We start from the raw sequence: 27,167 nt of genomic DNA, 5'->3' as shown, positions 1-27,167 counted from the left end.
GAACTGGAAAAAACCACCATGAACTTCATATGGAACCAAAAGAGAGCCCGCATAGCCAAGTCAATTCTAAGCAAAAAGAACACAGCGGGGGGGGCATCACACTACCAGATTTCAAACTATACTACAAGGCTACAGTAATCAAAACAGCATGGTACTCGTACCAAAACAGAGATATAGACCAATGGAACAAAACAGAGGCATCGGAGGCAACACAACATATCTACAACCATACAATCTTTGATAAACCTGACAAAAACAAGCAATGGGGAAAGGATTCCCTGTTTAATAAATGGTGTTGGGAAAACTGGCTAGCCATGTGCAGAAAGCAGAAACTGGACCCCTTCCTGACACCTTACACTAAAATTAACTCCAGATGGATTAAAGACTTAAACATAAGACCTGGCACCATAAAAACCCTAGAAGGAAATCTAGGCAAAACTATCCAGGACATAGGAGTAGGCAAGGACTTCATGAACAAAACACCAAAAGCATTGGCAACAAAAGCCAAAATAGACAAATGGGACCTAATCAAACTCCACAGCTTCTGCACGGCAAAAGAAACAGTCACTAGAGTGGATCGGCAACCAACAGAATGGGAAAAAATGTTTGCAGTCTACCCATCTGACAAAGGGCTGATATCCAGAATTTACAAAGAACTCAAACAGATTTACAGGAAAAAAACAAACAAGCCCATTCAAAAGTGGGCAAAGGATATGAACAGATACTTTACTAAAGAAGACATATATGAGGCCAACAATCATATGAAAAAATGCTCATCATCACTAGTCATCAGAGAGATGCAAATCAAAACCACATTGAGATACCATCTCACGCCAGTTAGAATGGCGATCATTAAAAAATCTGGAGACAACAGATGCTGGAGAGGATGTGGAGAAAAAGGAACACTTTTACACTGCTGGTGGGAGTGCAAATTAGTTCAACCATTGTGGAAGACAGTGTGGCGATTCCTCAAGGCCTTAGAAATAGAAATTCCATTTGACCCAGCAATCCCATTACTGGGTATATATCCAAAAGACTATAAATCGTTCTACTATAAGGACACATGCACACGAATGTTCATTGCAGCACTGTTTACAATAGCAAAGACCTGGAATCAACCCAAATGCCCATTGATAATAGACTGGATTGGAAAAATGTGGCACATATACACCATGGAATATTATGCAGCAATCAGAAATGATGAGTTTGTGTCGTTTGTAGGGACATGGATGAATCTGGAGAACATCATCCTCAGCAAACTGACACAAGAACAGAAAATGAAACACTGCATATTCTCACTCATAGGTGGGTGATGAAAAATGAGAACACATGGACACAGAAAGGGGAGTACTAAACACTGGGGTCTATTGGGGGGAAAAGGGGAGGGCCAGTGGGAGGGGGAGGTGGGGAGGGATAGCCTGGGGAGAAATGCCAAATGTGGGTGAAGGGGAGAAGAAAAGCAAAGCACACTGCCATGTGTGTACCTACGCAACTGTCTTGCATGTTCTGCTCATGTACCCCAAAACCTATAATCCAATAAAAAATTAAAAAAAAAAAAAAGAAAAAAAAGAAAAAAAAAACAAAGAAAGAAAGAGATACAAATCCTAGCTGGGGAAAGAGGAGAGAGGATTGTATTCATTAGTCTATTCCCAGCTACCAGAGGCAGGGCTATTAGCACAAGACAAGAGTTCTTTCAGAGTTATTTGTCAGCAAGTCTTCCTCCAATCGAAAGCCCATTTGGTTGGCAAGGCTAATGAAAGTTTATCCTAGAGACCCTGGGTATCTGGTACAGGAAACGTATTTCACTGACTCTTCCCAAAGCATTGTACTAGGTGCTGTGTGGGAGAGACAACAGTGGTGTCATAAAAGAACACTGGCTAGGCTGGGTGTGGTGGCTCACACCTATAATCCCAGCACTTTGGGAGGTTGAGGTGGACGGATCACCTGAGGTCAAGAGTTTGAGACCAGCCTGGTCAACATATAGTAAAACCCTGTCTTTACTAAAAAATACAAAAATTAGCTGGGCATGGTGCTCAGGTCTGTAATTTCAGCTATTTGGGAATCTGAGGCAGGAGAATCACTTGAACCCGGGAGGCGGAGGTTGCAGTGAGACGAGATCATCACTGTACTCCATCCTGGGCAAGAGAGCAAGACTTTGTCTCTGAAACAAACAAACAAACAAACCCCAAAAAACCTAACACTGCCTATAGGGCTAGGCAGATCTGAGCATAGAAAGCAAAGACAGAAAAGTGGACTTAGTGAATATGAGTAACAAATGTTTATGTAAAGCTTACTGTGTGCCAAGCACTAGTCTAACGACATAAAATGTATCAAATCATGCAAGACGCACCAACTCAATGACTCCTCAAGGCAATTCTATGATGCAGATGCTGTCATCGTGCCCATTTTACAGATGAAGGGACTGAGGCATGTCAAGGTTGAACAGCTAGGAAGTGGTGGGCTGGCTTCAGATGCTGTGCCCTTCATCACCGTGCTATGCTGCCTCTCTGAAGGAAGTAGTGGCTCCTCAGGATATTTTCAAAATTAAGAAAGGATTAAATAGTAAAATATAATGAGAACATTCGAATACACATTTTAAAAGTACAAACAAGAGGGAGCCACACAGGCACGTTTATGTGGGTCAGGAGTGACTGTTTTGTTGCACTCTTTGGCATCTGCCAAGTGTGATGTCTCAGGATGTGGTGGTTGGCTGACTGCCCTTCCAGCCACTGGGTTCCGTTCTCTCTCTGATTTTTCTCCCTTTTCCCCTGCCCTCTGAAACCTTCCTCTAGACTTTCCTTGCCCTTGTTCTCTTTCTAGGAGCTTGTATTAGTTTTTGGAGAAACAGAACCAGTAGGAGGTGCATGTCTCTCTCTCTATAAATGTATCTATATATATGATCTGTCTCTAATTCGTTCTTTCTCTCTAGGATCTCTGTCTGTGTCTCTCTCTCTCTCATCTCTCATCTCCATATATGCTTATATAGGTAGTTTTTTTCTTTTTTTGAGATAGTCTTTCTCCTTCGCCCAGGCTGGAGTGCAGTGGCGCGATCTTGCCTTACTGCAACCTCTGCCTCCCAGGTGCAAGCGATTCTTGTGCCTCAGCCTCCCGAGTAGCTAGGATTTCAGGTGCACGTCACAATGACGGACTAATTTTTGTATTTTTTTTTTTTTTTGCAGAGACAGGTTTCACTATGTTGTCCAGTTTGGTCTCAAACTCCTGGCCTCAAGTGATCTGCCCACCTTGGTCTTTCAAAGCGCTGGGATTACAGGTGTGAGCCCCTGCTACTGGCTGATATATTTTATTCTTTTAACTACTTTATTACGTAAAGTGAAATATTTTATTCCTTGACCTATATTTGGCTAGGCACAATGGCTCATGCCTTTAATCCTAGCACTGTGGGAGGCCAAGGTGGGATGATTACTTGAGGCTAGTAGTTTGAGATTAGCCTGGGAAACAAAGGAAGACCCCATCTCTACAAAAAAAAAAAAAAGACTAGCCCAGTGTGTGGTGTGTGCCTGTACTCCCAGATATGCAGGAGGCTGAGGCAGGAAGATCACTTGAACCCAGGAGTTCAAAGTTGCAGTGAGCTATGATTGCACTACTGCACTCCAGCCTGGGCAACAGAGTGAGACCCTGTCTCAAAAAAAATTTTTTTGATCTCTCTCTATACATTTATCTCTATTTATCTCTATCATCTATGTATGTATGTGATGTGGTTTGGCTGTGTCCTCAACCAAATCTCAACTTGAATTGTATCTCCTAGAATTCCCATGTGTTGTGGGAGGGACCCGGGGGAGGTAATTGAATGACGGGGCTGGTCTTTCCTGTGCTATTCTCGTGATAGTGAATAAGTCTCACGAGATCTGACGGTTTTATCAGGGGTTTCCGCTTTGGCTTCTTCCTCATTTTTCTGTTGCTGCCCGTGATGTAAGAAGTGCCTTTCACCTCCCGCCGAGATTTTGAGTCCTCCCCAGCCATGTGGAACTGTAAGTCCAATTAAACCTCATTTTCCTTCTTTTTTTTTTTTAAACCTTGTTTTCTTCCCAGTCTTGGATATATCTTTCTCAGCAGCATGAAAACAGACTAATGCAGTATGTATGTAGATTTATTTTAAGAAATTGGTTTATGCAATTGTGAGGCTGGCAGGTCCAAAATCCCCAGGGCAGGCTGGCAGGCTGGCAGGCTGGAGACCCAGGGAAGAGGTGATGTTGTCATCTTGAGTCTAGAGGCAGAATTCCTTCTTTACGAGATGTCACTCTTTTCCTCTCAAGGCCTTCAGCTGATTGGATGAGGTGTACCCACGTTATTGAAGACCTTACCCACTGTCTACTAATTTAAATGTTATTCACACCTAAAAAATACCTACACAGCAACAACTAGACTAATGTTTGACCAAACAACTGGGTACCATGGCCTAGCCAAGTTGACACATAAAATTAACCATCACAGAACCACTTGAAGGGAGCTGGGGATCATTTGGCTTCTGTTAGTTTTCTAGAACACTGGGAAGGCTCTGGTACTGAGACCCCAGGGGACACAGCTTTAGTTCTCTCCAAAAGGGAACTCTGTTCAAACTTTAGAGTACTTTTTTTTTCCTTCCCAAGAAATCTATCAACGCACAGAATTGGACTTTGGTTGGTAAGTCTAAGTCTTGGTCTCCGGCCCTTGATTTCTAGTCCCATTTCTGGCTTCCAACGAAGGAGCTCATGTTTCATCCCACATTGTCCTCCTCAAAAACATGAACTCGGTTCTTCTTCCGACCTGAACTCCTCTAGTACGCTGTATCTGACTCTGGGCACTTAACACTTTGGCTCCTGTATTGTAATCGATACACATTTTCTAGCCCCTCCCACTCCTCCACCAGCGGGGTAAGTTTGCTGAGGGCAAGCCCTAAGCTCACATTTCTGCATGGCTGCTCCTGCGCCGACGACACTGCTGCTTCATAAATATTGCTCATTGGAGACAATTTGCAACACTGATTCCCTGTGATGTTTCTTGGGCAGAAACGCGATTGGTGGGTCAGCCTCAATTTAAGCCTGTGTAAACAAGGAAGGAGAAAACTTTACGCCTACCATGGGCAGAGGCTGACACCGCCTGTCTAGCTTTTGCACTTCCGCATATCTGGCCGTCAAAATAAGTCTTGCTGATGAATTAGGCTGTGAAGATGGTTGTGCCTTTTATTTTCAGACAGATCCTTGCTCAGCTTGGACTGAGGGCTATGTAGCATTAGGGACGGTGGGAGGTTGTCTGGGATGGGGATGGAACTGACGGGGAAAAGCTTTTGTAGGGGTGGGCTGCTAGACCTACTAGAGAAGCTGCATTGGTTTCCTATTACTACTGCAGCAAATTGCACTTTCAGTGGCTTAAAACAACACACATTCGTTATTTTTATAGTTCATCAGGTCAGATCTGACATAAGTTTTGGTAGACTGACATCAAGATATTGGCAGGACTGTGTTCCTTTCTGGGAGCTCTAGGGGAGAATCTCTTTTCTTGCCTTTTGCGGATGATAGGCGCTGCTCTCATACCTTGGCTGGTGGCCTCGTCCTCCGCTTTCAAAGTTAGCAAAGGCCGGTGGAATCCTTGTGTTGCATCAGTCTGACCTCTGCTGCATTTCTCTTCTCCTTTTTTTTTTTAATTGAGATGGAGTTTCGCTCTTGTTACCCAGGCTGGAGTGCAATGGCATGATCTCGGCTCACTGCAACCTCTGCCTCCTGGGTTCAGGCAATTCTCCTGCCTCAGCCTCCTCAGTAGCTGGGATTACAGGCAAGCGCCATCATGCCCAGCTAACTTTTTGTATTTTTAGTAGAGAAGGGGTTTCACCATATTGACCGGGATGGTCTCGATCTCTTGACCTCGTGATCCACCCGTCTCGGCCTCCCAAAGTGCTGGGATTACAGGCATGAGCCACCGCACCCGGCCTCTCTTCTCCTTTTAAAGACTCTTCCATAAGCGTTACATTGGGGCTGGGCGCGCTGGCTCATGCCTGTGATCCTAGCACTTTGGGAAGCTGAAGTGGGCAGATCACCTGAGGTCAGTTCAAGACCAGTTTGGCCAACATAATGAAACCCCTGTCTCTACTAAAAATACAAAAATTAGCTAGGTATGGTGGTGGGCACCTGTAATCCAAGATACTTGGGAGGCTGAGGCAGGGGAACTGCTTGAAACTGGGAGGTTGCATGAGCTGAGATTGTGCCATTGCACTCCAGCCTGGGTGACAAGAGTAAAACTCCGTTTCAAAAAAAAAAAAGGCGGGGCACGGTGGCTCACGCCTATAACACCAGCACTTTGGGAAACTGAGGTGGGCAGATCACTAGATCAGGAGGTTGAGACCATCCTGGCCAACATGGTGAAACCCAGCCTCTACTAAAAATATAAAAATTAGCTAGGCATGGTGGCATGTGCCTGTAATCCCAGCTACTCAGGAGACTGAGGCAGGAGAATTGTTTGAACCAGGGAGTTGGCAGTTGTAGTGAGCTGAGATGGTGCCACTGCACTCCAGCCTGGCAACAGAGAGTGACTCCATCTCAAAAAATAAATAAATAAGTAAAGTTACGCTGGGCCCACCCAGATAGTTACACTGGGCCCACCCAGGATAACCCCTGTATCTAAAGGTGCTTAATTTAATCACATTTGCAATTTTCCCTTTCCCACATAGCAACATATTCATAGGTTACAGGAATTAGGATGTGGAGGTCCTTAGAGAGCTATTATTTTACCTACCATGGTGGTCTTATGATTTCCATTTAAAATAAGTAATTAGTGTAAGATATAACTTTAAATGGAATTGTATGACAATTTTACTTGTTTAACAATGTTAGAGTTTTCTAGAGAATTTGAGATAAAATATATTTGTGCTTTATTTGTTAAATTTGTAACTTATTTGCTTGAGAATGTTTTGATTATTAAGGCTGTAACCTTATCTGAGCAGGTATTTGCAGTGCTTTTTTTTAATGTATAAAATCTTAAAGTTTATTATTATTATTTTTTAATTTTTTATTGCATTTTAGGTTTTGGGGTACATGTGCAGAACATGCAAGACAGTTGCATAGGTACACACATGGCAGTGTGTTTTGCTTCCTTTCTCCCCTTCACCCACATTTGGCATTTCTCCCCAGGCTATCCCTCCCCAGCTCCCTCCCCCCCACCGCTGACCCTCACCTTTTCCCCCCAGTAGACCCCAGTGTTTAGTACTCCCCTCCCTGTGTCCATGTGTTCTCATTTTTTATCACCCACCTATGAGTGAGAATATGCGGTATTTCATTTTCTGTTCTTGTGTCAGTTTGCTGAGAATGATGTTCTCCAGATTCATCCATGTCCCTACAAACGACACAAACTCATCATTTCTGATTGCTGCATAATATTCCATGGTGTATATGTGCCACATTTTCCCAATCCAGTCTATCATCAATGGGCATTTGGGTTGGTTCCAGGTCTTTGCTATTGTAAACAGTGCTGCAATGAACATTCGTGTGCATGTGTCCTTATAGTAGAACAATTTATAGTCCTTTGGATATATACCCAGTAATGGGATTGCTGGGTCAAATGGAATTTCTATTTCTAAGGCCTTGAGGAATCGCCACACTGTCTTCCACAATGGTTGAACTAATTTGCACTCCCACCAGCAGTGTAAAAGTGTTCCTTTTTCTCCACATCCTCTCCAGCATCTGTTGTCTCCAGATTTTTTAATGATCGCCATTCTAACTGGCATGAGATGGTATCTCAATGTGGTTTTTGATTTGCATCTCTCTGATGACCAGTGACGATGAGCATTTTTTCATATGATTGTTGGCCTCATATATGTCTTCTTTAGTAAAGTATCTGTTCATATCCTTTGCCCACTTTTGAATGGGCTTGTTTGTTTTTTTCCTGTAAATCTGTTTGAGTTCTTTGTAAATTCTGGATATCAGCCCTTTGTCAGATGGGTAGACTGCAAACATTTTTTCCCATTCTGTTGGTTGCCGATCCACTCTAGTGACTGTTTCTTTTGCCGTGCAGAAGCTGTGGAGTTTGATTAGGTCCCATTTGTCTATTTTGGCTTTTGTTGCCAATGCTTTTGGTGTTTTGTTCATGAAGTCCTTGCCTACTCCTATGTCCTGGATAGTTTTGCCTAGATTTCCTTCTAGGGCTTTTATGGTGCCAGGTCTTACGTTTAAGTCTTTAATCCATCTGGAGTTAATTTTAGTGTAAGGTGTCAGGAAGGGGTCCAGTTTCTGCTTTCTGCACATGGCTAGCCAGTTTTCCCAACACCATTTATTAAACAGGGAATCCTTTCCCCATTGCTTGTTTTTGTCAGGTTTATCAAAGATTGTATGGTTGTAGATATGTTGTGTTGCCTCCGATGCCTCTGTTTTGTTCCATTGGTCTATATCTCTGTTTTGGTACGAGTACCATGCTGTTTTGATTACTGTAGCCTTGTAGTATAGTTTGAAATCTGGTAGTGTGATGCCCCCCCCCCGCTGTGTTCTTTTTGCTTAGAATTGACTTGGCTATGCGGGCTCTCTTTTGGTTCCATATGAAGTTCATGGTGGTTTTTTCCAGTTCTGTGAAGAAAGTCAATGGTAGCTTGATGGGGATAGCGTTGATTCTGTAAATTACTTTGGGCAGTATAGCCATTTTCACGATATTAATTCTTCCTAACCATGAACATGGAATGTTTCTCCATCTGTTTGTGTCCTCTCTGATTTCGTTGAGCAGTGGTTTGTAGTTTTCCCTGAAGAGGTCCCTTACGTTCCTTGTGAGTTGTATTCCTAGGTATTTTATTCTTTTTGTAGCAATTGTAAATGGCAGTTCGTTCTTGATTTGGCTTTCTTTAAGTCTGTTATTGGTGTAGAGGAATGCTTGTGATTTTTGCACATTGATTTTATATCCTGAGACTTTGCTGAAGTTGCTTATCAGTTTCAGGAGTTTTTGGGCTGAGGCGATGGGGTCTTCTAGGTATACTATCATGTCATCTGCAAATAGAGACAATTTGGTTTCCACCTTTCCTATTTGAATACCCTTTATTTCTTTTTCTTGACTGATTGCTCTGGCTAGAACTTCCAGTACTATATTGAATAGGAGTGGTGAGAGAGGGCATCCTTGTCTAGTGCCAGATTTCAAAGGGAATGCTTCCAGTTTTTGCCCATTCCGTATGATATTGGCTGTTGGTTTGTCATAAATAGCTTTTATTACTTTGAGATACGTTCCATCGATACCGAGTTTATTGAGGGTTTTTAGCATAAAGGGCTGTTGGATTTTGTCAAATGCCTTCTCTGCGTCAATTGAGATAATCATGTGGTTTTTTTGTTTTTGGTTCTGTTTATGTGGTGAATTACGTTTATAGACTTGTGTATGTTAAACCAGCCTTGCATCCCCGGGATGAATCCTACTTGATCATGATGAATAAGTTTTTTGATTTGCTGTTGCAATCGGCTTGCCAATATTTTATTGAAGATTTTTGCATATATGTTCATCATGGATATTGGCCTGAAGTTTTCTTTTCTCGTTGGGTCTCTGCCAGGTTTTGGTATCAGGATGATGTTGGTCTCATAAAATGATTTGGGAAGGATTCCCTCTTTTTGGATTATTTGGAATAGTTTCAGAAGGAATGGTACCAGCTCCTCTTTGTGTGTCTGGTAGAATTTGGCTGTGAACCCATCTGGACCTGGGCTTTTTTTGTGTGGTAGGCTCTTAATTGCTGCCTCGACTTCTGACCTTGTTATCGGTCTATTCTAGTTTCAGCTTCCTCCTGGTTTAGGCTTGGGAAGACACAGGAGTCCAGGAATTTATCCATTTCTTCCAGGTTTACTAGTTTATGTGCATAGAGTTGTTTGTAGTATTCTCTGATGATGGTTTGAATTTCTGTGGTGATTTCCCTTTATCATTTTTTATTGCATCTATTTGGTTGTTCTCTCTTTTTTATCAGTCTGGCTAGTGGTTTGTCTATTTTGTTGATCTTTTCAAAAAACCAGCTCTTGGATTTATTGATTTTTTGAAGGGTTTTTCGTGTCTCTATCTCCTTCAGTTCAGCTCTGATCTTAGTTATTTCTTGTCTTTTGCTAGGTTTTGAGTTTTTTTGATCTTGCTCCTCTAGCTCTTTCAATTTAGACGATAGGGTGTCAATTTTGGATCTCTCCATTCTCCTCATATGGGCACTTATTGCTATATATTTTCCTCTAGAGACTGCTTTAAATGTGTCCCAGAGATTCTGGCATGTTGTGTCTTCATTCTCATTGGTTTTGAAGAACTTCTTTATTTCTGCCTTCATTTCATTGTTTATCCAGTCAACATTCAAGAGCCAGTTGTTCAGTTTCCATGAAGCTGTGCAGTTCTGGGTTGGTTTCTGAATTCTGAGTTCTAACTTGATTGCACTATGGTCTGAGAGGCTGTTTGTTATGATTTCAGTTGTTTTACATTTGCTGAGCAGTGCTTTACTTCCAATTATGTGGTCAATTTTAAAGTAGGTGTGATGTGGTGCTGAGAAGAATGTATATTCTGTGGATTTGGGGTGAAGAGTTCTGTAGATGTCTATCAGGTTTGCTTGTTCCAGGTCTGAGTTCAAGCCCTGGATATCCTTGTTGATTTTCTGTCTGGTTGATCTGTCTAATATTGACAGTGGAGTGTTAAAGTCTCCCACTATTATTGTGTGGGAGTCTAAGTCTCTTTGTAAGTCATTAAGAACTTGCCTTATGTATCTGGGTGCTCCTGTACTGGGTCCATATATGTTTAGGATCATTAGCTCTTCTTGTTTTATCGATCCTTTTACCATTATGTAATGGCCTTGTTTGTCTCTTTTGATCTTTGTTGCTTTAAAGTTTATTTTATCAGAGATGAGAATTGCAACTCCTGCTTCTTTTTGCTCTCCATTTGCTTGGTAAATCTTCCTCCATCCCTTTATTTTGAGCCTTTGTGTATCCTTGCATGTGAGATGGGTTTCCTGGATACAGCACACTGATGGGTTTTGGATTTTTATCCAATTTGCCAGTCTGTGTCTTTTGATTGGTGCATTTAGTCCATTTACATTTAGGGTTAATATTGTTATGTGTGAATTTGATACTGCCATTTTGAAGCTAGCTGGCTGTTTTGCCCATTAGTTGATGTAGATTCTTCATTATGTTGATGCTCTTTAGCATTTAGTGTGATTTTGGAATGGCTGGTACTGGTTGTTCCTTTCTATGTGTAGTGCCTCTTTCAGGAGCTCTTGTAAAGCAGGCCTGGTGGTGACAAAATCTCTGAGTACTTGCTTGTTCACAAAGGATTTTATTTTTCCTTCACTTCTGAAGCTCAGTTTGGCTGGATATGAAATTCTGGGTTAAATGTTCTTTTCTTTAAGGATGTTGAATATTGGCCCCCACTCTCTTCTGGCTTGTAGAGTTTCTGCCAAGAGATCTGCTGTGAGTCTGATGGGCTTCCCTTTGTGGGTGACCTGACCTTTCTCTCCGGCTGCCCTTAGTATTTTCTCCTTTATTTCAACCCTGGTCAATCTCACGATTATGTGCCTTGGGGTTGCTCTTCTTGCGGAATATCTTTGTGGTGTTCTCTGTATTTCCTGCATTACAGTGTTGGCCTGTCTTGCTAGGTGGGGGAAATTTTCCTGGATAATATCCAGAAGAGTATTTTCCAGCTTGGATTCATTCTCTTCGTCACATTCTGGGACGCCTATCAAACGTAGGTTAGGTCTCTTCACGTAGTCCCACATTTCTTGGAGACTTTGTTTATTCCTTTTTGCGCTTTTTTCTCTAATCTTTGTTTTCTCGTTTTATTTCATTGAGTTGATCTTCGACTTCTGATATTCTTTCTTCTGCTTGGTCAATTCAGCTGTTGAAACTTGTGCATGCTTCGCGAAGTTCTTGTATTGTGTTTTTCAGCTCCTTCGATTCATTCATATTCCTCTCTAAATTATCCATTCTTGTTATCATTTCCTCGAATCTTTTTTCAACTCTTTTTTCAAGGTTCTTAGTTTCTTTGCATTGATTTAAAACATGTTCTTTTAGCTCACAAAAGTTTCTCATTATCCACCTTCTGAAGTCTAATTCCATCATTTTGTCACAGTCAATCTCCGTCCAGCTTTGTTCCCTTGCTGGTGAGGAGTTTTGGTCCTTTGTAGGAGGCGAGGTGTTCTGGTTTCGGGTGTTTTCCTCTTTTTTGTGCTGGTTTCTTCCCATCTTTGTGGATTTATCCACCTGTCTTCTGAGTAGTTGCTGACTTTTTGATTGGGTCTCTGAGTGGACGCCCAGATTGTTGATGATGAAGTATTTCTGTTACTTGGTTTTCCTTCTACCAGTCTAGCCCCTTTACTGTATGACTGTTGAGGTCCACCCCAGGCCCTGTTAGTCTGGGGTGCACCTGTAGCAGCTGCGGAACAGTGAGGGATGCTACTAGTTTCTTTTTCTGCTATCTTTGTCCCCGAATGATGCCTGCCTAATGTCAGTCTTCTGGATATAGAAGGGTCAGGGAGCTGCTTGAGGAGACAATCTGTACTTTATAGGAGCTCAATTTCTGAGCTGTGAGCTCTGTTGTTCATTCAGGGCTGTTAGGCTGCTACGTTTAATTCTGCTGCAGCAGAACTCATAAAAAAAATACCCTTTTTTTCTCAGATGCTCTGTCTTGGGGGGTTGGGGCTTGCTTTATGAGTGTCCGTTGTGCTGTCCTGCCCAGCTAGGAGGCAGTCTAGGCACTATTTGCCTGCCGAGGCTCTGCCCTGCTGGTGTGAGGTCTGCCCTTTTGCTGCAGGCTCTGCCCTGCTGCTGCAGTCTCCGCCCTGCTGCCACAGGCTACACCCTGCGCTGTTGTGGCAGGTTGCCTTGGCAATGGCAGGCTGCGTCAGCAATGGGCGTGTACCTCAGTAGGGGCGGATTGCCTCGGTAATGGCGAATGCCCCTCCCCCACCAAGCTGCACCGTTCTGGGTTCAGCTGTGCCCGCAGTGAAACTCTCCACCTGGAGCATTTGAAATTGCTGTTTTGTTTGTCCCACTGCACTGGCCCAAATGCCGTTTCCCTGGAATCTCCTGGCCTGGCTCACTGTCCACGTCCCGTTCAATCAGATGGATATGCCAATCTGCCCTCTCAAGTCTCAGATTGCTGGTTCAACAGGGCTCCCAAACCCGTGAGCTTTGTGCATAGTGCTGTGGAGCGCTGCTGCGCTGTAGCGCTGGCCGCCGGCTGCACTGGCCACTGGCTGCACCAGCCAAAACCTCTTCACTGGCACCCCGCATCTCTTTTATGCCTGGGAATTTCCCCGTTCTGTGGGCAACAAAGATCGATCTGGAAACGCGGCCCTGACTCACCCTCCGCGCGTTCACCGAGAGCTTCAATCCTGGGTTGTTCTCACCGCGCCATCCTGCAGTGCTTTTTTAAAAAGCAAATGCGTTCAATTTATAATTGAAGTGCTTAAAAATTAAATGTATCAGATTTATAATTGCAGCTTTAAAATGTTTAAAGGAATTTTTAAAATTAAGTTTGTAAAAGAGAATTACTTTTTAGAGGGACTGCAGTCTGTTAAATTTGAGTTTATTAAGAGTAATAAAATGTCCTATTATTTTGTCTTAAAACTTACGAGATCTGTAAATTAAATATCAAGATTTGTTAGATGAATTTAAAGGAAACTTTAATGAAAACTGGGTCTCTGTATTTGTTCCTTTATTAATGAACATTAATTTTAAACCAACAAGCTGTAAGTAATTCTATCTATGCACATAAACTCATGCCAATTTTTGTCTAGTTAAGGATAGATATGTGGTCCTAAGACTTGCAAAAGTATTTTTTAAATGTGTATATCACCTAACCTTTTTGGCACTAAGGACTGGTTTCTGTAGACCAGAGGGATGTGGGTGGGGGGATGTTCTGGAATGAAACTGTTCTACGTCAGATCATCAGGCATTAGATTTTCATAAGGAGCACGCAACCTAGGTGCCTTGCATGCACAGTTCACAACAAGGTTCACGCTCCTATGAGACTCTAATACCACCACTGATCTGACAGGAGGTGGAGCTCAGGTGGTGACCCTCACTTGCCTGCTGCTCATCTCCTTCCTAACAGGCCATGGGCCAGTACTGGTCCATAGCCTGGGGATTGGGGGCCCCTGGTATATATGGTTTTATTAATTCATTCAGCCCTGGTACTGTGCTAGGTACTATGCAATTGCCACATATGATGTAACAAAGTCCCTAGGCAAAGAAGCGTGATGGGAAATGAGATTTATTCAGCTGGGAGAGGCTTTAGTGAGGCAGTGGCTTAAAGGTGCTAATCAGATGGTTGGTAGATGGTAGGGGAAGAACATTCTAAGTAGGCACACTACCTGAGCAAAGAACGCTTGTCATATTTAGGAAATGGCGAGATTTTGTGATCCTGGTGGAGGTTTAACAAAATGATCTCTAATTACTCTCATGCACCTTTTGTCATTTTCTGATTGACAGTTACTGGCCAGATCAGAGGGTGTTCCAGAGCGAAAGTATCAAGTAAGCCAGTCTCCCGCACATCAGTCACTTGAATAAATCATACCCGCCTGGAAACACAGTACAATTCTGAACCTGATTCTTAGACTCTTGTTGCTAAGGGAATAACAATAATCATTAACATTGACTCAGCTCATAGATTGTGCCTGCCTCCAAGCACTTCATAGGTGTTAGTTCACTTAACCGCCTGAGCCATAAGAGTTAGGTGTTCTTAGAATCAAGGAAATTGAGACACAGAGTGGTGAAGTGAGGTGACAAAGGCCACTCTGCAGGTAAGTGGCAGGGCCATGATTTGAACCTTGTACAGCTTGTTCTTTTTCTGGAATGCTCTTGCCCTCATTTCTTTGGGGCTGGCTCCTTCAACATCACTTCATCAGAGAGACCCCTGCTGCTTCCGTCCTCACTGTCTTAAGTGGGTCCCAGTTGTTATTCTATATCTCAACACTTTGTTTATTCCCTTCATATTGGTTATTACAAATAATTTGTACTTGATTTCCCTCCCCTCCCCTCCTCTCCCCTCCCCTCCCCTCTCCTCCCCTTCCCTTCTTTTTCTTTCTTTTCTTTCTTTTTTTTTTGAGACAGAGTCTGGCTTTGTCAACCAGGCTGGAGTGCATGGCACTATCTCAGCTCATTGCAACCTTTGCGTACCAGGTTCAAGAGATACTCCTGTCTCGGCCTCCCGATTAGCTGGGACTACAGGCATGTGCCACCATGCCCAGATAATTTGTGTATTTTTAGTAGAGATGGGGTTTACCATATTGACCAGGCTGGTCTCGAGCTCCTGACTTCAAGTGAGCTACCCACATTGGCCTCCCAAAAGTGCTGGAATTACAGGTGTGACCCACTGCACCTGGGCTGCCTTTCTTACTAGAATCTAAATTTCATTAAGGCAAGGACGATCCCATCTTTGTTGCCAAAAAAAAAAAAAAAACCAGAAAAACCAAAAACAAACCCTGCCCCCCCCCCCACATAAAAGGCAAGGACAATTTCTGTTTTATTCAACACCCTATTCCTAGTGCCTTGCACAGGTCTAGCATATAGTAGCTGTTCCATGAATGCCTGTTGATGAATAAATTGATGTTGACTTCAAAATTCATTATTCCCTAAATATTCTGCTATGTAAATAGTATATGAAAATATTCAACTTAAGCATAATGCTGTATTATAGACTCAGGTTGGTATTCAGCAACAAGCTGATTTTTCTATGGATTCCTAGAAATTCTACAAAAATGGTAACAAGTTTCTGGGGAAGGAATATAAGCCTCAATAGGCAAAAGATAAACATATTTGGTATAATAAAAAGCCAACTTGAATTGAGACACACTAAAAATGCACCAGTGTGTGTTGTTGGAAAAACATTTATTGCAATTCAGTGTCAAAAGTTTTTTACAAAAATATGCCACCGTCTGGTACAAACAACTATAAAAAATCAGTTCACATGCAAGAAAAGTGTGCAAATAATTTATACAGAAGGACTCAGCTCACACAATATTAAATAAAGATCTTTACATGTAATTGGTCTAACTTTATGCTTTAATTACAATGTTCAACCCCCTCTAATATTTTCCATTTAAAAAAGTACATTAAAGCTTCTAAGCTTAGGACACAGGCTGTAATATACACCCACTTTAGCCAGGGTGATTGGCACTTAGTAGAATATAGATGGCACCAAGGGTTCCCAAGTATAGAATACAGCTTGGGGCCTTCTGCTTAACAGACTTGTGCATTGTTAATGAAACAAACACATCTATACTCAAAGACAGAAAAAGTCATGTTTAAACTCCAGAATTAATGTTGTAGCAGATGGAGTTTCAAGAAGTTCAGAGTTTTGGAGAAGCCATCATTTTTGGCCAAATGGAGCAGGGCCTAAGTTTTGAGAGATTCTCCAGGAAGCTTTGTTTGCTGAGTGAATTCAAGGACGCTTTGAAAAATGCCCAGCAGACAAAGTCATGAATATCACGGCCCCTTGCTCCTGGCTGCCTCATGGAATAATCCCCCTTTGGTTAGTAAAAGATGAGGTTTAGCAGGGAACGAACATCTGCTAGGATAGAAACGCACTGAATCTCATAGCTGGTCCTGAAGGAGGAAATGGAGAAGATGGATTAAATGTACCTCTGAGTCTAGGGAGAGGAAACACCTGCTTCGGAATCAGTTTCTAGGAAGCAAGCCACTGCCCAGCCCTTCTGTCTTTTTCATAAGGGCCGTTTTTGTAATAAAAATGTTAAGTACCCAAGGAAAAAATAAATTTGTCAAAATTTGCTGCTTTCTATATAGCAGGCAGGTTGTACTCATTGGAATGCCACATTCACAACAGAATCAGAGTTCTGTAAAAACACTAAGCGGCTCCTTAACTTCTCTAGTAAGAATCAGGGCCTTGAAATGGAAATGTTAACGGCCAGATGGCCAACACTGGGCAGTCTCTCCCATGCCTTTCACAGTGAAGGTCTTGAGAAAAATCACATCCAGTGTCATATGTCTCCAGCTATACCAAAAGGTGCTTGGGGTGGAGGGCTGGGGGCGCCTGAAGTTGGCATTCAGTTCTGCCACTGAGTACTAGGTGGGCTGAGGCATGTCCCCTAAACATTCTGGACCTCTTTCTCATCATGAAAGGCAGAAGCTCTAAGTCTAAAGTCTGGGATAGGAGTTTCCAGTCTTTGGAAAACCAAAGAGGGTTACTCTCCTTAATGAAACTGAGAAGAAAGTATCTACAGAAAACACTGAATATAAAGGAATTATGACCTTGTTTGTTAAAACCATCAAGGACCCAAGATATATCAAAGAGCAACATCTCTGTATCGGCCTAGAGGTTCAGAGTGTTTTGAGGTCTGTTTAAGCACTAATAGGATTTTAGGCCAGCATCCAGTCAGAAGAGATGGTTCACAGACTCAGAGAGTTGGAAACAGATTAAAAAAAAAAGATGTCAACATAGAAAATGATGATAGAGTTTAGTTAAAAAAAATGTACACATAAAATTACAGTTAAAAAATTCACACATAAAATGGAGTGTTTGCATAGCAAGACATTATTGCACTTACAGCCTGGTAGAAAAACATAAACTCAGGTGTGTATTTTATAATAAACATTGTATTGAATGCTAAGAATGATATACTGTTGAACATCTCTTGAATGGTTTGCCTCCTTGTAAATCATACCACTTGTTTAGACAATTGAAATTCCAAGCTCTTTCTCTTCTCCCATATAAAAACAACAGATACAAGGAGCCTCTGTTAGTAGCAAGCTCCTCATGGGAAACAGTATGTGAATCCACAAAGATGAGAACTGTGGCAATAGCAGAATACACATCTACTACCTTACTTCCCAAGTGCCAGTAGGACCTGCTCTAGTGTTAAGAGTTTTGTAGTGCAAACTGAGTTCCTCTGAAATACGTCCTTCAAGCCACTTGAATGTAAACCTGATCATCATTACACGAAAATCACCTCACAACTGATACATTGGGGATGCTTTCACCTAATGGCTTTTGTTCATCTGCCATTGGCCCTCCGATCCAATTGATTTGTCCGTTCAAAGTAACAGCATTGAGTAATCATGCAATCTAGTTTAAAATGCCATTGGATTTTTTCTGGGTCTTGCTCTCTAGTGTGAGCACTCTTGAGCTTCACATATTCTCCTTGTCCCAAACGCAGGGCCTTACTCTCAAGAGACTCTAGGCTCACTGCCCATAAACCTTTGAGTTGGACCAAATCTTAACATCCCTGTGGATTTGCTCATACGGCCCTGGGCAAACTCTTTCCTTATTTGGAAGTCTGAATTACTTCATATTTGACATCTATTTTGAAATTCTGTTTTACAGGGTTTAGGATGGGGGTAGGTAGGCACAGGAAAGAGAGTAGAGCATTCTCTCTCTTCCAGCAATTTCCATTGTTGTGCCCCTTCTGGCTTTTAGACCAGAAGCAGTTCTGAGACAGGCATTATTTGCTTTTGTTTGATAGGTCGGGTTGTCCGGGATGGTTTGCTAATATTATTGTTCAAAGAGCAAGAATTGTCTTAACTCTACTTACTGATATGTGAGGCTCTGGCCATACTTCACAGATACCATGTCGCACTAACACAGATACACTGTGCCTGCTGTGCTGTTTCATCATCCCCACACAAGCCACAACGTTAAAGACATGCCATTTCCATTCCTTTCCCTTTCCCTCTCTACGTGCCATTTTCTTCCTTATTCTCCTCTTCCAATGAAAGAGAACCACAAAGGTTGATTTCTTTTTCATTTTCCTTAAAAAATTTCCTTGACTCTGTCATACACCAGCTCCAATAACACAGAAGGACAAGGGGAGAGCCCACCAGCACCATCTTGGTAAACATTTCAGAAGACCGTAACCCTTTTCTTGGGGCAGGGGTCGTCTTGCACAGATGCACATGGTTGCCTGGGGTCAATCGTGCAGGCACGTGCACTGCTGACAGTCTAGCCGAGACCACTGTCCCAGTTTTGTGCTGACAGTCCACAGCAGACAGTGTTTCTGGGACTGCAAACCTGAAGGCGATGAGGAGTTTCTACTTTGTTGATCAGCATGAAGGGGCAAAGATCACAAGTTGATGGCGAGATGTGGAAGGTCACGAACCCCTAAATCTAAAAATGTCACTGAGAGTCAAAGGTTCCAGAGCTGTCTCAGTGACAGCACACCCAGCTCCACCCGTCTTTAAGGAAGCTGCTGAGAAATTGGAGAGAACCTGACAATTACGGAAGTAGCTTAAACAGACTAGGTCCCGCATTCCCAATGTGAGATTGATTCAGGGGAGGGGGATTGCAAAAAACAAAAAACAAAACAAAACCTTAGATATTACAGTGGTTCGTGACCCTCCAAAGCTCAATCTTACCCAACAAAATCCTATTTTTTCATATTTAATTTTTCGGATTAGGGAAAATTTAAATTCAGTGTAATTTTTTTTTCCTTTGGGGGATGATAATGAAAAAAAACTTGAGAAATCCTGGTGTAAGCACAAACATTGCAAAGTGAGGAGCACCGAAGAGTAGGTTTCTTCTCTTCAGAAAGCTGATACGTGGGTGGTGTGCTACTGAGGGCGGGGATTAAGAGGTGTTCTATCACTAGCTTGTCTCTTTCCTCCTTTCTCTTCATGCTTAGCCATATCCCCCCTTTCCAGGTGACCCCACAGGTCACCTCTTAAAGACACACTGTTCCTCAACTTGAATGTGGATCAGGGTCCTATTTCTGCTTCACTTATTTGCCAAGGGCATGCAAACTTTATTTGGAAAAAAAAAGCATATACAACTGCACATATATGTACACTGTTGTAGGAAAGCAACAATATTCTATAAAAAGTGAAAAACAAAAACACCCCCCCATCTGCTCCCAGGAATATCTTACAAAGAACTCATTAGGTCCTGAGATTTCCTTTCTTCCACAGTCACCTGCTGATATTTGCCTTGCAAGATCCCCTTGGAATCTTCGTGTTTTAACTAACCATCCCGGAAGCAAACTTAAGATGAACTTGTGGTACCTCTCCTCCCTATTTAGCTGGAACACCAGCCTTGATTTTTAATCACTCACCTTTGCAAAAAGCCCCAGCTCAGATGGACTCATTTTGATGTTAGCCCTAAAGAAAAGAAGCTCCTCGGCTCATCTCCGAGACAAGGGGAACAGCAATTGGTAAGCTGTTTAACGGGCTGATTGTAGAACCTGTCTTTCAAGCCTCAGCACTCCAGCCCCACTCAGTCCACAGACACAGGCTTATCCATGAAGATACCCAAGGAAGGAAGTTGAGCAGGAATAAGGAAGTCTTCACAGCTATTTTATTGGGTGACTAATTCTATCATCTTTTCTGCAGCAGGACGTCCTCTGGGACAGCTTTGTTTTGTTTTGTTTTGTTTTAGAGACAGGCTGGAGTGCAGTGGCATGATCATAGCTCACTACAAACCTCGAACTCCTGGGCTCAAGCGATTCTCCCCTGGGGACTGTTTTAAATTAGCCTTCTCTTCCCCCAAATTAGCTACAACATGAAAGGAAAAAAGGAACATGTACTTTGGGGTTGTTCTGGTAAACAGACAACTCCAAGGAGGGCCCTCTTTGCCTGAAAAGGAAGTCTGAAACCAGAGGACGGTTGCCTCCAATATCCCTTTCCATTTTAAATCACTTTTTATAGTGATGAAAACACTTACAAGAAAAACAGACACTGCCTACTGGATCACATGCGTTGTCAGAGAGGGCACTCTACGCTTTTAGAGGTAGACCATTGTGTGGTATCTCTGTAGGGTAAGGTTCTGTGCCCATGCAGGTTTACGATGGGTGGCGCTTCCTCCGCCTTCTCAAAACAAACACCAGATCAAACCCCAAAGCCCAAGGGTTTCTCCTATGGAGTTTTCTTTCTTCTTCTTTTCTTTTCTAAACACACATTCACATTGTAAACAAAGCATTCTATTCTGTATTGAGTTTTGCCCTTTTCTTCCTAGGGAACTCTAAAGGAGTTTCCGTGAACATCAAGAGAATTCCATTTTCACCGCTGAAACAGAATTATTGCCCTTATAGTCTTGCTGGCAAATTGTTAGAAAAAAAGTTTATTTACAGTATTTCTGCTTTTCCATACCAATCCTAGTGAGCAGTTCACATTCTTAAATTCCCCGTCAGCAACTGCATTTCTCCCCTCCAATGTCCTCTCCATGACTTATCTCTGAAGATTTGAGCCAATGTTTAAAATGTACACTATTTACAAACGAAGTGTCCAAACGCCATATTCCCAGCTCTCCAGGCAGCAGGGGGATCCTTCTGAAGTGTTGTCATGTGCTGGGGTTCAGAACTTGAACAAGTTGATAAAGTCTTGGGGTGAAAGTGAAACGGAGCAGCTCTCTGGGTTATTGGCAGTGCATGGATGGTCAGTGCCCTGGAAAGAAACACAAGGTTATGACATGGTTAGGTTCAAGTTCTCAGAGGCCGCTCATTGGCTTTTGGCACCATAAGGCATTTTCCAGCTTCAAAGCAACGATTCTCTGTCAGTAATGCCACAGGCCTAAATGGTACATGTTCTCTCTTGTATGTGGGAGCTTTAAAAGTAGATTTCATGAAGACAGAGAGTAGACTGGTGGTTACCAGAGCAGGAAAAGGGAAAAAGAAGGGGATACAGGGAAGTGGATCAATAGGTACAAAGATGTGGTATGATAGAAGGAGTAAGACCTGCTCTTAGATCAGTAAGTGAATACAGTTTACAATTATCTATTGAGCATTTCAGGCTGGGCGCAGTGGCTCACACCTGTAATCCCAGCACTTTGGGAGGCTGAGGCAGGTGGATTACTTGAGGTCAGGTGTTCAAGACCAGCCTGGGCAACATGGCGAAACCCTGTCTCTACTAAAAATACAAACATTGGCTGGGCATGGTGGCACATGCCTGTAATCCCAGCTACTTGGGAGGCTGAGGCAGGAGAATTGCTTGAACTTGGGAGGTGGAGGTTGTAGTGAGCTGAAATTCTACCACTGCACTCCAGCCTGGGTGACAGAGTGAGTCAGACTCCATCTCAAAAAAAAACCCAAAAAACAAAAAACAAAAAAACTGTTGAATTTTTCAAAATAGCCAGAAGAGAACTGGAATGGTTCTAGCATAAATAAGTGACAAATATTTAAGGTTATGAATGTGTCAAGTACATTGATTTAATCTTTACAAATTACATGAATTCCATTATCACATGGAACCTGAAACTACGTACATCTGTGATGCATCAGTGAAAAAATTTTACAGGTCTGGAAAAACTAAGAGCTGTGTGTTTCCGTGTGCAAGTGTGTACCTGTACACACAGAGAGAGGCGGATTTAAGGGTGGGTGGGTGGAACATAGATAAAAATAAACATAAGAAGGTGAAGAAAATGGAGGTCTGTAAAAGTCCTCCATCTCCACCCTCCCAGGCACTGAATCAGTTTGCCCTCACTTTCAGCTAGGGACTGTGATGGGGAAGAGGCAGGCAGGTGCTGGCCTCACCATGCTGGCTGGCACTCTTGGCTCTTAGGGGTGGGCTGGGGGTCTGTGGCAGCCACTCTGAGACACATACCTTCCAGGAAAGGATGTGACAGTGTTTGCAAAGCTGAAGGGTATCTCCATACTGCTCTTTCCTTGGGTAACATCGGACAAGTTTAAAATACATCCTCTTCCAATCCAGCTGCCCTTTGTCTGACAGAATTAATCGTTTGCGGATCTAAAATGAATAAGAGGAATTGCAAGAGAGTTTGTCAAGAAGATGGCTTGTGGTTTTTCTGGTTCTGAGAAGGTTTACTCTCATCCTCTTTCTCCTCTTTTGATTTCTCCGATAGCCAGGGGGGAGAACTGTCATTATAGAAAGAAGTACCTTCTTAGCGCTCCTCAGTTAAACAGTAGCTTTTAACCAAGCTTAAAACAAAACAAAACAAAACAAACCAGGTGGCTGGTGACATGTTACTAGTGACCTTTACTAAACTGTGGCTGGATGGTCCTTTAAAGTTTAGGTGATCTCAATAAACAACTTCAACCTTTTCTTTGCTATAGCCTCGAGTGATCATTTCCAGGGAGCTGTAATAACTGCTTGGCACTAGGGCTCTATTTTCTATCTAAATATTAGTGGCTTCATGAACAGAACTTGTTGAACTCACACATCCATATAAAGAAACTGGAAAAAGACCAACAGACTTGAGGCATCATGATGGAGGGAAACAGGCTTGGAGCTGGTGTCTGAGGCCCGGATTCAAGGTCAGGGCCAGTTTCCTCACCCAGAGAGCCACTTCACTAATTCAGATGTGTCACTGAGCCATTTGTGGCTTTAGTCCCTTCATCTGTTTAAAGTGGGCACAACAATACCTATCCTTCCCTGGACCATTAGAATAAAATGAAATAATATCTATAAAAGTACTTTAAGGCCGGGCGCGGTGGCTCACGCCTGTAATCCAAGCACCTTGGGAGGCCGAGGCAGGTGGATCACCTGAGGTCAGGAGTTTGAGACCAGCCTGGGCAACATAGAGAGACCCTATTTCTACAAAAATAATAATTAAAAAATTATCCAGGTGCGGTGGCATAAGCCTGTAGTCCCAGCTACTTGGGAGGCTGAGGCGGGAGGGTTGCTTGAGCTCAGGTAGCTGAGGCTGCAGTGAGCTATGATTGCATCACTGCACTCCAGCCTGGGCCATAGAGTAAGATGCTATCTCAAAAAACAGGGAAACCTGGAGTAGGGAAAACCCAGACCTCAGGCTCGAGCAGGGTGCCAAGGAAGCTGGGGTGGGAGGTGGAGAAGGAGGGTGGGAGGAAAGCCTGCTGGGCCTTGCTGACCTGCCGCTCGGAGAAGTGGTACTGGCAGAGTTTCTTCCACAGCAGCCGGTCTTCGCTGAGCACGTGCAGGTCGGGGGCCGCCTGGCCCAGGCTGACCAGGTCCCGGCCGTCGCTCAGCCTCTGCATGATGTTCAGTTGTAGGCACAAAGGCAAGTCAGTGAAGGTGAGGCCTTTGAAGGCAGGCTGCAGAGAGAAGGGTGATAATAAGTGAGGGGGCCGGGGAGCAGCGACTCACCAGGCCACACCCTCCAAGCATGCAGCTGTCCCCCTGTCCTCCACCCTCGAGGCAGTTTATTGGTAAGAGGTCTAAAGCAGTAGTAAATCTCCCCATCCTAAATGCAGACACAGGACCATGGCCATGACCCAGAAAGAACAGCGTGAGGTGGGCTGAGCTGAGAGGCGCCAGAGGGATCTCCTTACATTTCACGAAGCTTTCCACCTTCACTCTTGGAGACTCTCCAAGTAGGGCATGTTGGATCCTCATGCTTTACTCAGTTCACACAATTACAAGATTCACTGCCTTCCTGAAGGCCTCACTGCCCTGGATGGAGTAGCCCAGCCTGCCACCCCAAGTCCCATCTCTCTGGCACCCTCCAGACCTCAGGTCCCTCCAGGTAGATTTACTCACTGGCACCCAAAGACACCTGGCGCAGCCTGAACTCAATGCCTCCACCTCCCCAGTCCTCTCTGCTCGGCCACATGGTCCTCCTGCTCAGATCTAGTTCAAACCCACTTCCTCTGAAAGGCCGTTCATGTTTACTCCTTTACTCACTGCACCTTCCTAGGATTCTTGGGATCTTTTCCAGACACTTTTTGCAATATCCTTTTTGTCATGAACATGAACTTTTTCCCCAAAAGAAACTTTGAAGGGAATGTTCTTGCTGGAACTTCAGCTCTATGAAGGTAGGAATTTTAATCTTTTTTCACTACTGTGTTCTGGGTGTCTACAAGAGTGGCCAGCACATAGAAGGCACTCAACAAATATCTGTGGAATAAACGAAGCCCAAATAATTAAATAGGTAGAAAGCAACACCACAAAGACTCTGTGCTGGGGTGTGTGTGTGTGTGTGTGTGTGTGTGTGTGTATGTGTGTGTGCGCACGTGTACATTGGGAATGGAAGGTCCAGAACCCTTTGGCCCAAGCTCCACCCTCCCTTGAGACATCTCTATTCCAACCTGGGGCTTCGTGGAACATTTTGAAAACTGGTGGTCTGTGGATAATATCTTAGCAATTAATCACGAGCTTCTCCAAGAGCTTCTGGTACATCCCTGAACTTTTTAAGCCTTTATTGTTTTACATTTTGATGAGCTCATGATACCCTGCCCAGATACATCATCCTTGAAGGCGGGGTCTCACTTTGTGTCACCTTGTGTCCCTTGTAGACTAGCGCAGCACCAACCACCTGAGTGCCTCCTATGGCCTAGAGCTAAGGCTGCTGCAATCAGCTCTTGGCTGGTGAGAGACCCAGAAGCAGAAACAAATAACTGTAAAGTAACATAAAATAATACAGTAAATGGTGTCATGGAGGGAAGCACAAAGCGCTGTGGGAAGAATCTGGACCCGAGGATCTGCAAATCTATTTGCTGATGTGCCTCGAATAGCAACAGGCTGCTGCCATCCAGATCAGTCAACAGACCACCTGGGACTGCGGTTCCTTGTCCTGACCCTGCTGGTTCTGGGTGAGATCTTGATTTTGGACTACTTACATTTTTACATCAATGTTCTGTGACCTTTGAGAGGTCACAGAAAAAATAATACAGGATGAAGAAACCCGTACTTAGCTCAGGGGAAAATATCCTGAGAGTAGGTATCAATTTCCCTCCTCACATTTTACAGGAGCCAAACTCTGTACGAAGCACATTGAAGCCCAAACACATAAAGGATTCCAGGAGACACTTGGTCTGGGCAATTCTATCCCAGCAAGGCAGGGTAGGCCCGAGGTGGGGAGGGAGCAGTGGCAAGGGGGCTTGAAGTGGCTGAGCCGTGGAGAAGAATGGGAGGTGCAGGGGAGGGACAAGATGGACAGGCAGCACATCCGCATCCCAGCTCCCCTGGGAAGTTTCCCCATGTCCAAAATGAATGGCTTAGGAGACTCTGAAGATCCCTCCTGGCTCCAACAATCTCAGATGTAGAAGGACTTCAGCCTCCTATTTCATTCAAAGTATCTATGATTTGACAATTTCTACCCCTCGGTTCTACCCCAGGCTGCGGGACAGAACTCTACATTGTTTGCAAGCTTCGGGTCTTTGCCAACTGCAGAAGGCCCTAGACCTATTTATCGTTTATCATCTGCTGCTGATCATATGAGCTAATAAAACTGCCATGAGATTTTCTTTTCGTTTCCAGCACTTCAAAGCCTCTACTTTTTTGGTTAAAACTCCCAGGCCAATTATTACATTAACTCCTATTAAAGGCAAATCCACTTGGCAGAGTTCACTCTGTCAAATTTTCAAACCTGAACTTTTCCAAAATCCTTGCCCAGAACCCAGGCTGAGCCCTTCCTCCTGATAAGTGGTTAACTGCTTACATGCCTCTTCCTTTCGAATCTAAACATATACAAGAAAAATTAGTCACTCTCGCTCCTGTAGTCAAGCATTTGGCTGACATCCACTCGGGTCTATGTCACCGCTCACATGCTTCAAAACAGTGCCCCACCCACCAGTTACTGTCATTGCACCTGATTTTTTTCCCCCTAAGGACCCAGTTCTCTTAATTTTTTTCCTTCCTTCTTTATTATATTAATTATTTTGCCAATAAAAGTTGACTCCATAGAATTAGATATGAAAATTTTGCAGGAAAACAAGATTTTATGCTGGGAGGAGACTGATAGAACTTTGGCAAAATAGAAAGCATTTACTCTGAAAGTCGACTTCATATTTGCATGTAATAACATACTTGTCTTTGGGTCAAACTGTTAAAAAAAAAAAAGTAAGTTGTAAAATACAGTCCAGACTGAAGTACTTAACTCCTTTCTCTTTCTCTCTCTCTCAATTTCACTTTCCTCTGGAGGGTTGAGCATCTGTGTGGAGGCTGGGTGCAGTGGTTCATGCCTGTAATCCTAGCACTTTGGGAGGCTAAAGTGGGAGGATTGATTGAGCCCAAAAGTTCGAGACCAGCCTGGGAAAGATGGTGAAACCCTGTCCCTGCTAAAAATACAAAAATTAGCTTGGTGTGGTGGCAAGCGCCTATAGTCCTGGCTACTCAGGAGGCTGAGGTGGGAGAATCACCTGAATCTGTGCAATGGGAATAAGACCTTGTCTCAAAAAGCAAAACAAAACAAAATGAAACAAAACGAAACAAAACGAAACCAAAAAACCAAAAAAGAAAAGCCCTTTAAAGCTCTGTTGTTTCCAGCACAGCTCTCAATATAAGGAAGCTCAGAGCCAAGGAGGGTTGGGATGGAGGACAGTGGGAGGCAGGTGCAGTGACTGAAAGCACAGCCTCTGTAGACAGACCTGGAGTCAGTCCTTG

The 27,167-nt window shown here is 43.3% G+C and overlaps 1 protein-coding gene and 1 long non-coding RNA gene across 2 annotated transcripts in view; one reads left to right on the top strand and one right to left on the bottom strand.

The window, feature by feature from the left end:
• Positions 1-3,904: 3,904 nt before the first annotated feature.
• The window catches only part of LOC128929926 (uncharacterized), a 45,092-nt gene continuing 21,829 nt past the window's right edge, over positions 3,905-27,167 (top strand). Inside the window, exon 1 of the long non-coding RNA XR_008477250.2 lies at positions 3,905-3,989. This is a non-coding gene — a long non-coding RNA (uncharacterized LOC128929926). The remainder of the gene's footprint in view (positions 3,990-27,167) is intronic.
• FBXO32 (F-box protein 32) overlaps positions 15,781-27,167 on the bottom strand; it is a 42,935-nt gene continuing 31,548 nt past the window's right edge. Inside the window, exons 7-9 of the mRNA XM_002759250.6 lie at positions 23,696-23,878; positions 22,452-22,595; positions 15,781-21,296 (exon numbers count right to left, since the gene is read on the bottom strand). Of these exons, the coding sequence (XP_002759296.3) occupies positions 21,207-21,296; positions 22,452-22,595; positions 23,696-23,878 (417 nt within the window). The 3' untranslated portion in view covers positions 15,781-21,206. The remainder of the gene's footprint in view (positions 21,297-22,451; positions 22,596-23,695; positions 23,879-27,167) is intronic.

Source organism: Callithrix jacchus, chromosome 16 (assembly GCF_049354715.1).
Source record: "Callithrix jacchus isolate 240 chromosome 16, calJac240_pri, whole genome shotgun sequence".
Lineage (NCBI taxonomy): Eukaryota > Metazoa > Chordata > Mammalia > Primates > Cebidae > Callithrix > Callithrix jacchus.
This window is presented reverse-complemented; position numbering and strand designations above follow the sequence as displayed.